Source organism: Cnephaeus nilssonii (genome assembly GCF_951640355.1).
Source record: "Cnephaeus nilssonii genome assembly, chromosome: 7".
NCBI lineage: Eukaryota > Metazoa > Chordata > Mammalia > Chiroptera > Vespertilionidae > Cnephaeus > Cnephaeus nilssonii.
The window spans coordinates 4,562,692-4,575,535 of record NC_137078.1 but is presented as its reverse complement, the minus strand read 5'-3'; the positions used below and the strand labels follow the sequence as shown (position 1 = coordinate 4,575,535).

At 40.4% G+C, this 12,844-nt stretch overlaps 1 protein-coding gene across 4 annotated transcripts in view; it reads right to left on the bottom strand.

Annotated features, from left to right (window-relative positions):
* LIMS1 (LIM zinc finger domain containing 1) overlaps positions 1–12,844 on the bottom strand; it is a 159,327-nt gene that overhangs the window by 73,262 nt on the left and 73,221 nt on the right. Inside the window, exon 1 of one of the 4 annotated variants that reach the window (XM_079776946.1) lies at positions 4,119–6,438. The exons of 2 other annotated variants lie outside the window; for them this stretch is intronic. In XM_079776946.1, the coding sequence (XP_079633072.1) occupies positions 4,119–4,225 (107 nt within the window). In that variant the 5' untranslated portion in view covers positions 4,226–6,438. Of the gene's footprint in view, positions 1–4,118; positions 6,439–12,844 lie in introns of those variants that run through there. One more of the 4 variants, XM_079776942.1, reaches the window with a different exon arrangement.

Below are 12,844 nucleotides of genomic sequence, written 5' to 3'. Positions count from 1 at the left end.
GTACATTTTCTTCTTAAAAAAATATAGAGAGGAAGAGAGGGAGAAAGAGATAGAAGCATCAATGATGAGAGAGAATCATTGACCAGCTGCCTCCTGCACGCCCCCTACTGGGGTGGGGCCCGCAACTCGGGCATGTGTCCTTGCCTGGAATCAAACCTGGGACCCTTCAGTCCACAGGCCGACGCTCTATCCACTGAACCAAACCATCTAGGGCCTAAGTACATTTTCTTGATTCACATTCATTTTGAAAGACTGACACAGCCCTAATTTCATCAATCATAACTAACGGGAGGTGGAGTAGTGGGAACAATGGGGCAAGAGCACTGGGCCAGGGATGACTGCTAAGAGTAAATACTTTTGTCTTTGCAGGCACAGGGATCTGTGTCACAGCTCAACTGTGCCACCGCAGCAAGAAACCACCATAGACAATACGTACAAAATAAGCATGGCCGTGTTCCAATAAAACCTTATTTATGAATATAGAAATCTGAATTTCATGTAATTTTCATATGTTGTGAAATATTCTTCTTTTCCCCCAAAACGTTTGAAAATTGTAAAATCTATCCTAAACTTGTGGACCATACAAAAATAGGCAGTGGGCCGGATAGGGCCTAAGGGTCACAGTTCTCTAACCCCTGCTTTATTAAACTATGTTTCGAATCCAACCAGCAAAGACTTGCATTTTGAGGTGTCCCAAATCAGTTAGTTATAGAATCTTTATATTCAAGGCACAGCAGGCACAGCAAAGGTGACTTTAAGAATTTTAAAGAAGGGTGGGGTTGTGGATTGTTCAGGTGTGTTTTTCATTACGGTTCCTAAAAAACAAAAACAAAAAACCACCACATTGTGTTTGGGGTCAACATAATTTAACAGCTAGAATAGACGTTATCTTGCATGTTATTTTTGGTCAACAAAAATTTCAGGGAAAAAAGGGTCAATACCCTGGTAAAGTTGAGGCTCAATGTCAGAGCCCAAAGGAACAAGAGTGTGAACTACTTCACTCTAATGAATCCACTGCTTAAACTGGAAAGTCATGTCAATTCCATCCAGGTTGTGAGGAGAGGGACACAAAGATTATCCATATTTATGTATATAAACAAATACACATGCTTTATTCAAATTCTTAACATTTAACTTTATAAAGAAAAATATTTCCAACTGCTTCTTAGACATGCCAGATTCTACCCAAAATTAAGGACATGTTCTAGAACTTACAATAAAAGCCCACAGGACATTTTCTACTAGTAGTGACAATTATATTTAAACAAGACAAATTGCTATAATATAACCCTCAAATACAGTGGGTAGTATTCCATTGTACAAAAGCATGCAAGTATAGTAAGTTTCAGATTACATTTAATATTTTAAAGTAAAAATATATATAGTCAGTGATTTTCATGTTGCTTTTCACATGCTTCTGTTTTAAACTATTTCATGTTTAAAGCCAGAACTAGTTTAATGTTTATTACAGTGCTCTTTAAATACTTGTATTATGTTTCAAAGCAGTCTTTTACTTAAACTTAAAAGAGTAATATTTTCTGGCAATTTTTCTGCTAGAGTCCATAAGCACGCCAAGAAAAAGAACATGTGAGTAAGTAGGAATTAGAGAAGGAATGGGTCTTGTGTAATACTCAAGACAGCATGAAAGATAACTGATAGTACACACATTCAACATCAAATAACTGCTCCTAGGAAGAGCATCTGTTGGTCACATTCAATGTGCCAAAATCTAGGTGTACCTTGAGGGGAGGAACTATGACTGATCCATGACTGCATCTTTTTATTGAGTGCACATAATAGGCACTCAATAAAAATTAGTTGAATAATACATGAAAGGCATTAACCCTAAAGCACTATTTATATAATTACTAAGTTGAGGGGTGAGGATTTTATGAGATAAACGATGTTTGATAATGGTAGGTATTTAAAGAGGAACAAACTGAGGTTCAACAAAGTGACCTAACTTGTCTAACTGGGTTGCACTGGAATAGGTGTGCCTAATTTAAAAATCTCCTCTCCCCAATTCCTATTAGCTAAGAAACCTGACTGAATACTAAAAATATAACTAGGAAAGAAAAACCCTTGCTGCTCTACATTGATAAAAAGTCCATGGAAAACAGAAAATTGTCTACTTTTCCTAGCTCAACCCTGAACTCATAAAATAAGGAAAATGGTCATTCTCTCTGCATTAAGGGACAGAGAAATGGAAGAAATGTAGTAAGTCTACTATTATCGCCAAGAAACTACATTACTAGAATGGATGGAAAAATATTTCCTCTTAACCTAATGAAACAAGCAATACTTCTTAAGAATCACTCTTCCTCCTTTAATTTAAACTCTAGACAAAAGAAAAAATTTTGTTGCTTCAAAGGTCATTATAACTATATGAAAATTGCCTCCTCTGGCATACATGTGTACTTTCACTACTGTCTGACAATAAGTAAAAGTGGTTGGTCTCAAATGGTGTTTTACATATCTTAATTAAAAAAAAATTCCTTAGGACCCCAAATCTAAAATTAAAATTGATTTTGGTAACTTTTCACTCTTGGATCAAGAGTAGATTGGAGTCTACAACTAAACATCAATTTTAGAGGTCATTTCCAACAGCCTATCTGGTTAGCAAGAAAAGCTCAATATTTCCACTAAAACTCATGCTTAAAAATTTGTAACTTTTCAAACTCTGAAGCTTTCAAGTTCTCTTTAGTCTAATCAATTCTTAGTTTATACATTAAATGTAATTAAGAGACCCCTGATATAGCAGGGGAAAATGCTAATAATGTTCAGTTCTTTTTTATGTTTTTTGAGACTTTTTATAAGCATTTGTTTGAGCCAAACTGAGGACAATGTCGGGAAGCAAGATCTCAAATGCACCCAATAACAGTTCTTTAATGTTACTATTCTTTTCAAAGGTAGTAAGAGTTGATAATTTTCAAATAAACGTTTCCCTCCCAAAGTATAGTTCCTGTAGTATAGCTGGCTAAGTTGAAATAAGTCAGGCAGAGAAAGGCAAATACTGTTATGACTTTACTTATATGTGGAATCTTAAAAACAACAACAACAAAAGAATAAATAAAACACAAACAGATCCACAGATATAGAGAACAAGCTGATGGTTGCCAAAGGGGAGGAGGTTGGGGTTTGGGAAAAATACAAATTTGATATGTTTAAAAAAAGCTTCCTTGTCAATTTTTCCCTGTCAAATTTAAATAGAGAATTTAAAAACTCTAAAAATGAATTTATAGGAAAAAGAGCAACAGTATACACATAAATACCCCCCAATATTTAAATGGAACATTCAAACGCTTGAGAGTCCACGAATAAATTAAGTATTAGACAGTATATGTAATAAAAAAAAAAAAAGGAAGTCTCTCTTTACGGCAGCCTTTTGCCAGCACTAAAACAGGAACTCTTCATTTCAGAAACAAAATCTAAGCCCTTCTAGTTAACAGTATTTTAACATATAGCTTAAATTGCAGGGGCTTTTCAGAACCAAAAATCTAAAAAGAAATTCAACAATTGTAACAAAAACCAAAATTGTGTTGTTTTGGGCAAATTAACTTTGAAAACAAAAAACCCTAACCTTTTTAGTTAAAATGGCCCCCAGATTTTTGATGTCCTTCCTTCCCAGGTTACATGCAATAGTTTCTCTGTATTCCTTTCTTAAATCCAAACAAAGAATCCCATATGAACACCCCCTGATGCCCAAAACACCACAAACTACACTCACCACCAAAAATTAAAGAAAAATTCCTCACAGAAACATGTTCTAATAAACCAAAGCAATCTATCCTTAAAACCAATGGGGTAAAATAATTGTTTCCAGTTTTAATTATTACTGTGGTAATTACATAGTTTTTAAAGACATAAAAATACTACAGGTTTGGGGAAGAGCTAAAACAACTTACAGGATTTGTGAAGAAATGGGAAAAGGAATTCTAGTTTTGCACAGTTCCAATCAAGCACAATTTGGGATTATATAAAGTTCAGTCTTTATAGACTAAGAGGTTCCTAGTGGAATCCTCTCAGCGTGTACCCCCCGTGCTGCATTCACTTCGGCACGAGTCTCATTGCAGTCATATGGTGCCTTGACCTTTAGCCAACCATGACTTTGCACTCACCTTAGCCCTTCCTCCGGTAACCCAGTTAGTCTCAAACTATCAGGACGATCTCGTCTTCTCCTGTAGAGACCTGACTGTGAAAGCTCTTTAAGCTGTAATTCAGTCATATTTCTCTCTACACATAAATTATTGACACTTGAAAGGATTTATGCGGAGCAGTGTGGCTGCCAGGGCTCAGAAAGACAGTGTCCCTGCTGCAGAACCTAAGCACACCTGACCCAGAGTTAGAAACCTCCAGGCAGGCCGGGCGCTGAAGCACAGCTTCCTGTTTTTCTGCTGGTACACGCCCTCCTCGCAAGGCCTGGCTTGCCTTCACTCTGGGCCTTGCACCTTGGAGGGTGTGTATATGTGTGTGTGTGGGGAGGAGACAGGGCGGGGGCGGGAGGGCGGGGGGAGGGTGTGTGGCCTGGGTTACTCACATTAATGACCTGGGTTGCTCATTAATAAGCAAAATTTAACTGTTTTGAATAATTACACCAATTCCTTTATAAATCTTTCTAGCATCATTCTGCATTAAAATTGAGCTAAAAAGCTCCAGTAAGGTAATAACTAAAGAAGGGCCCTGCCTTATTTATTTGTCAGGAAACCATTAACATTTCACAAGCAGCTGTCAAGTATAAAGAAGTGCCTGGTCATCATGAGCTCTTTGGGACATTTTCCTTAAAAGGGGGGAAGGACAGAATTGTAAGAAAACAGTCCAATTCCTCCCTCTCACACTAGACTCTAAAGCCTCTTTAGAAAGGAAGTATCTTTTCCCCACTATCTATTACTCAAAAATTCATAAATGAAAGAAAAGTGCTTCCTTATCAACCTCCATTCAATGATTTTCTAAATCTGTAACTACCCATTCTGAATACTCCCATCATAAAATGTGCACCTCAGTTTAGTCACCATTGTGGTGCCCATGCAGCCCTGTATCTGTCTGTCTGTATATTTGATCCTACACAGTGACAAAGTTAGAAAGGAGGTTTTGGGTTGATGGGGCAGGGTATGGATGAGTGTTTGCAAGGGGATTTTGTGGATAGTGGAGGACAGATAATATGGGGCAAGTTCTCTTTTTTTTCTTTTTAATTTTTTATTTATTTTTCAATTACAGTTCACATTCAATATTGTTCTGTATTAGTTTCAGAAATACAGCAAAGTGGTGAGAAAATCATGTACTTTATAAAGTGGTCCCTCCGATGTTTCAAGGACCACCACACATAGTTACGATGTTATTACTGACTACATTCCCTATGCTGTACTCGGGACTGCCGTAACTACCACTTTGTACTGCTAATCCCTTCACCTCTTTCACCCAGGCCTCCCATCCCCGTTATCGTTCAGCTCCAAATGGGGGCAGTACAAGAGTAGGCAAGGATCCCGCCTCCAATCTGACTGAATCCCACTCAATACATATCAGCATGTCACAAACACAGTTTAGGTCCTTGGCAAGTTCTTAGCCAGTAGTTGGACTTTGTTTCCAGTAAGTTCTCTCTGAGTAATTTGTATCAGCTTCTTTCCATTCTAAAATCCTCCTAAAAAGAGTACAGAGAAGTGGGTCTGAAACTTTCTATTACAACAAGAATTAAAAAGTTAATCTATTCCCCACTCAAAAGTATCTGTATTATAAATACAAATGTTAAGGCACCCCACAAGGAAAGGGGAGTGTAGATCTTACTCCTTCACTCAGGACATGCAGATGTTAGCTAGCTCCACTTAGGGATACCATTTGTCACCCTGGTTCTATGGCCCTAACGGAAAACCGACAACTTTCTATAGCTGCCATCAAAATATAATGTATGTTTTTAAAGATGTAGGGAAAATTACTATTTTGTTACTATACTAGATTTAATTAGTGATAAAAGATGTTTTTAAAAAAAGTGTCAGATGTATCTCTCTCGTTCCCTGGAAGGGACACAGAAAGCTGATAGATGATATTGGTGCCTGTGGAGGAACAGTAGCAAAAGAAAGCCTTTCTATTACATACCTTCTAAATTTTAAATGCACTGCCTATTCAAATATCAGTAGAAATAATTTAGAAGATTTACATGTCTTTTGTATAGAGCCCTAGGATCCTACAGAGGTATAAAATATAGAAAAGTTTACAGTAATTAAAACAAAATTAGAATTCTTAAAGTGCCTAATTCTCACATTTTTGTCAAGACAGGTGAAAAACAAATGGAGAGAAACAATCATCAATCTTTAATTTTTTTTTTACTTTAAGCATCAAAACAGAATAGATGCCTGATGAATAAAATACAAGTTAATTGTATTCACTGCAAACACAGAAACCTCAATATTAAAAAGGACTTGTTTGGAGTAGCTATTTGAGCCACCTGCATGAAATTTCTCTTTGAGTATACTTTCTCTTTGCTTGTTCAAATAATTTTTCTCAAGCAAAATAAACAAACAAACAAACAAATAAATAAATAAAGACTTGTTTGTATAGAAAAATGTAAATAAGAGGATTTGATTTTTATTTACTACTTATCAATTATTTTTTGAGAGCTTGATTTTTGAAAGAGTGTTTTAAAAAGTGATGCATCATGCAGACAAGGAAAAAGAGCTTGGTAACTACTAACGGTTAAACAAGACAGGAAACACTTAATTGTGTAGGATGAATTCTGTTTTTGATGAGTCTAAGGTTAAAAGAATGTGAACAGCCCAGCCAGCGTGGCTCAGTGGTTGAGCGTCGATCTCTGAACCAGGAGCTCATGGTTTAATTCCTGGTCAGGGCACATGCCTGAGTTGCAGGCTCAGTCCCCAGTGTGGGGCATGCAGCAGGCAGCCAGTTAATGACTCTATCTCATCATTGTTGTTTCTATCTCTCTCTCCCTCTCCCTTCCTCTCTGAGATCAATAAAAATATATTGAAAAAAAAGAATGCGAACAAAAAAAGTAAAATATATTAAAAAAAGAGAATGTGAACAGAAAAAAAGTTTCCAAGCTATCTATACTAATAATAGCCTAGGGCCATCATGACTTAAACAACCAGATGGACGATGGGTCACCAGGAAGTGCATGGAGCACCTCTTGGCCCCTCCCCCGTGGCCCACAGGCTCCTATCACAGCAAGGCTGGTGGCAGGTGAGCAGGCAGGGCGGCAGGGGGCAGTGGGTGGTGCAAGGCAGGCGTGGCAAGATCGTTAGCCTTTGGCCCGGGGCTGGGCCGGAGGCCTAACGACCTCGCTGCTGCCTCAGCAGCTGTGGATCAGGACCAGAGAGGCCTGGAGAGAGAGGCAGGGCCTGATCAGCAGCCTCTTCGGCTGCTGGTGAGGCCGAGAGAGAGAAAGAGAGAGAGAGAGAGAGAGAGAGAGAGAGAGAGAGAGCTGGGGCCTGATCCGCAGCCTCCTCGGCGGACCAGAGATAGGCCTGGAGAGAAAGGCAGCTGTCAGTGGGCCATTCTGGATTTCCCAGAAGAGCCAATGGCTGCCTAGGAGGCAGAGCTTTTGATGCTGACTGGCATGGAAACCGACCAATCAGAACCTAATCTGGGTGAACTGTGAAGGCAGAACCTAAGGTGGGGGCTGAGGAGGGGTTTTAAGAACAACAGCTGTTTGGTGTAAGGTGTAAGAAAGCAGTTCAATTTTTTAATAACCGGTTTGGCAGTACAGTGCATATGGCTGGCTATCAGTCCAGATATAGGGATTATGTATTTTTGTCTGCCAAGAGCATCTCCTCCTGCTGAAAAAGGCTCACGGCTCCCCCCCTCCCCCATTTAAGCAATCCTATCCTATATAATCTATCTATACTAATAAAAGGGTAATATGCTAATTAGACTGGGTTGACCAGCCATCTTCTGGACGTCCGACTTCCTTCCGAACAAAGCCATTGTGGTGGGGGCCGAGGCAGAGGCAGTTAGGGGCGATCAGGCCCGCAGGGGAGAGCAGTTGGGAGCAATCAGGCCGGCAGGGGAGCAGTTAGGGGTGATCAGGCAGGCAGGCAGAGGTGGTTAGGGGCAATCAGGCAGGCAGGCAGAGGCACTTAGGAGTGATCAGGCAGGCAGGCAGAGAGGTTAGGGGTGATCAGGCAGGCAGGCAGAAGGGTTAAGGGAGATCAGGCAGGCAGGCAGGTAGGTGAGCGGTTAGGAGCCAGTGGTCCCAGATTGCGAGAGGGATGTCTGACTGTCGGTTTAGGCCCGATCCCTGTGTGATAGCCAGACATCCCCTAAGGGGTCCCTGATTGGAGAGGGTGCAGGCTGGGCTGAGGGAACCCTCCTGTGCACAAAATTCGTGCACTGGGCCTCTAGTACTAGTATAATAAAGCCAACTGAAACAATTCTTGCTCTCTAATTTTTTAAATGGTTGTAATGACAAATAGGAATTTCAGTAAATCAATGCTTTCATTCTAACAAAATTGTCACAATTGAGTAAATTTAAATTCTGGGGCTCTGGGAAAAGCTCTTTTAAACATTGTCTTTTCATTGAAAACACGAGACAGAGAAAAAAAGGCTTTCTCTTTTTCCCTAGCAGCCCTTCAAATATGCCTTGAAATTTTACTGTGCTATAAGTAGAACTAGTTAAAGGATACACAGGTACAGACGGGCACCGACACAATCTCTGAAAGGAAAATTCACACATGCCGTCAATCTACCATTACTGGTTTATGCTGCAGCCAGATTAGCAACTATTCCCTCATAATACAGTGTTCCTGTACATCAGCAATAAGGGAGGGAAAACAGGCCCCTGAAACACAGCAGGGCCATCACATGCAAAGGCAGTTTTGTGTCCTCATTTCTTTTCTTTTCATGTTTTTCTACAGAAACAGAGTTATCAATTGTGCCTGATTCTCAGATCAGGCCTATTTAAAATTAGTTTTAAATTTCAAACAACTGTCTTAGGATGCTGTTGACGTACAGAGGGAGGTCTATGTAAGTACATTTTCTGTAACTCTCCATATAGGGAGATTTTTCATTTTAGCACTCTAAACAATCTCCAGTCTCGTCTTCTATTCAATGCAGAATGCTCTACTCTTATTCTCCACATAGCCTCACTCCTATACAATCTCCCTGACCTGGGATGCTGCCTCTTTTTAGACAATTCCAGTGAAGCACTTCCTACCTCATGAAACTCCTGGGGCTCTCCCCTCTCCTCCACATGCAATGGCTGTTAAGAACGACAGTTCACAAAAATTGTTAAGTCGAGCATCTTCCATTCCACTTCTATAGTGCAGCTGATCTATGAACCTAATTACAACTTTTTATTCACTTCTGTCCAACCTGTTGGGTTCTCTTTGAATCTGTCCTCAGGCTCCCAGTATAGTTAGATAACTGTCCAAGCCTGATGTCACCAGCATAGCTGATAATCGCCTCCATAAACATAAGCCCTTCGTTGAAATGACTAAATACAAACCTCTATAGAGCACCACACAGGAAATCTGTTCTGCCAGGCTAACTCCTAACCCAGTAGTTTTCCATCTTATGGAGGCCACATACCTTTTATGAATCTGATGAAAGTTAATGATGCTGTTTTAGAAAATGCATGTGAGCATAAAATTTTATAACCATTTCAGGGAACTACAAGATCCTTCAGAAGCCAATAAATGGACTTTATCTGAGATCTTCCAATTTGCATTCATCTCCTCCTTCTCTGAAAACTTTCAACATCAGAGTAGGCCTTTTGATCTCATTTGTTCTTTTAACACATTTACTTGGTACCCTGCACTGGGCTAGACACTATTTCAGAAATTTCTTTTGTCTCCCCTTAATCTCTTTCAGCCTCCTAACTGCTCTTTTTGTCACTGATCTTACCCTCTTCTAATCTATTCTCCAAATTTCAAGGTGTTTTTTTTTCAAAATGTAATTTGATCACTTATTGATTCCATTGAAAAACCCTTCAATGGCTCCTCTACCATCTGGCTCCAGCTGAGCCCTGCTCACCCACCTGCACTGCTCTGAACTCCAGGTGGTTCCAGGACACACTTGGCTTCCCCTCACCTCTTGGCCTTTTCATATGCAGCTTCCTAAGACTTTAAGAAGGCTCTGTGGCAGGACTACCTCCTCGTCATCCCACTAGGACTCAGTGCAAAGGTCATCCCGTATGAGAAACCTTTCTAGACCCTGGACACCCACAATTCCCTTTCTGTGTGTCCCCAGAACTCCCTGTGCTTACTTCTGTCACTGGAACCACAGTCTCATGATGAGTTCTTTCTTTATCCACTCTCCTCTTGGAATACAAGCTCTGAAGGCAGCAATATACATAATTTATTACTGTGTCTACAAATGTGTACATACGGTAGACACTTGCATTTGTTAAATAAGTTCTTTGGTTTAGTTGTTAAACAATTGATTTGAGAGCCTAATTATTTACAATGCTATGTTTGCGATTAAAGCTCTAGAGTTTTGAAACTTGTAAAAAATAATTTAACACTTAACATTATCTAAATGAGGTTTTTAAAAGGCATATCAATTCTAATTTTGGAAAAATTTACTTTCTTGGTGAGATTGTAAAAAATTCAGAAGCTTTTCATATTTGTAGAGTTGAACAGCACCTTACACAAGTATAAACTCTCCATTTGGAATAAGAATTAAAAAATTAGCCTCGATTTTTACCTATATCTGACATAGTCCAGTTTTCAGTATACTTGGTCTAAGTAGCCCTCCTCGCCCTGGCCGTCTCCCAAGCATCAGAGGGTAAAGAAACCTAGTTAAACATTGAACCTCTAAAATCGATCATTAGTGTTACTGAACCATCACAGAATTAAGACAGCTGAAAACTGGCTTCCATGGCAGAGTTATAGTTAACTGGGCCTCATTAGTAGTACCTTTTATACTAGGTAATAAAGGCCTGTAAAATGACCAAGCAGCTGTACATTTCCAGGCCATTAATTTTCTTGTGTGACATATGGTAAGAGAAGATTTTTATGTTTTGCAAATGACTTTGAACTTAATAGAAATAAATCCTTTTTCAGTTTAAATTTTATCTCATGAGTAATCATTTACAGGGGAAAGCCAACTTTCTGTAATAAAGCAAGAATACTAGTATCCTTCCTCAGTATTTCCAATATATTAATCTTCTTAACAGTTACTTTCCAGTTATGCTGCTCCTTAAATGTGGCCTCTCACCAGTGTCATGGGCAGTCAATATGAAGAGAGGCCCCAGTGTTGAAAACAGACCTGCTTCTGAGGAGTTTAGACTATGACATGCTATCGTGAGTAGGTTCAAGTTCAAATTAACCAGAGCACAGAGTATGAGAAGGTAGAATCATCTAGAAAAACAGCTCAGAGTCAGAAAAAAGAAATCACTAAAATATGGTTCCGTTCATAAGTAGATGATACTGCAATAGTCTACAACCTCCTGCGAACCATTTTCCCTAATCGGCCTTTTTGTAGCTCTCAAGAGGACAGGTTGAACTGTCATCAAAAGCTTGTGAGGGCCCTAGCCGGTTTGGCTCAGTGGATAGAGCGTTGGCCTATGGAATGAAGGGTCCCAGGTTCAATTCCGGTCAAGGGCATGTGCTGGGGTTGTAGGCTCAATCCCCAGTAGGGGGTGTGCAGGAGGCAGCGGATTCTCTCTCAGCATTGATGTTTCTATCTCTTTCTCTCTCCCTTCCTCTCTGAAGTCAATAAAAATGTATTAAAAAAAAAAAAAAAAAAAAGCTTGTGAGGGCCTGGCAGATGTGGCTCAGCTACTTGGAGTGTCATCCCCTGCACCAAAAGGTTGAGGGTCCAATTTGAGGTTGGGGCACATACCAGGTTGCAGGTTCAATTCCCAGTCAAAGTGCGTATGGGAGGAAAATGATTGATGTTTCTCTCTCTCACAATGATGTCCTGCCTTCCTCTCTCAGATCAATAAAAAACATTAAAAACAAAAAACAAAACTTGTGAGAACTTGGCATATCATTCTGCATCAGAAACTCACAAGTTTGTCACAACCAGCAACATGGGGTCATCTACAGTCTTTTGTTAGACAATTAAAAAATATTCTCAAAAGCCACTGCAACAATATGACAAGTTTTTCTGAAATATTTTAAAAATTTCATAATAGAATTATTTTTAATTATCTAAAGAAACTTGTGTTAAAAAAAATTCTAGTAATCCTAATATATAAAAACCTTGGGTCCGTCATGACCGGAGGCTCGACCAACCGAAGTCAGTTCTGCAGTTAGCGCTGGGTTGCCGTGGCGACCCAGCAGTGACTGCTACGGCATCAGGTGCGGTGACTCAGAACTGACTGCTGAGGGGGCTGCGAATCAGGCCCGGAGAGAGGCCTGAAGAGAGAAGTAGGGTCTGATCTGTAGCCTCTGTGGCAGCTGTTGATCAGCACTTGCCTCTCTCTCCAGCAGCCGTGCTTCCATTTCTCTCCAGGCCTCCACTGGGGCTGATCAGCCCCACCTTTCTGATCAGGCCCTGTTGATAGGCCCAGAGACACTGACTGGCACAGAAACCGACCAATCAGAACCAAATCTGGGTAAAGTGTGAGGAATCAATGGCTGCCTAGGAGGTGGAGTTTTTGACGCTGACTGGCACAGAAACTGACCAATCAGAACCAAATCTGGGTCAACTTGAGGAGCCAATGGCTGCCTAGGAGGTGGAGCTTTTGACGCTGACTGGCATAGAAACCGACCAATCAGAACCAAATTGGCTGGCAGAGGAGGGCAGTTAGGGATGATCAGGCAGGCAGAGGCAGTTAGGGGCAATCAGGCCGGCAGGGAAGGGCAGTTTGGGGCGAGATCAGGCCGGCAGGGGAGGGCAGTTGGGGGCGATCAGGCCAGCAGGGAAGGGCAGTTGGGGGCGAGATCAGGCTGGG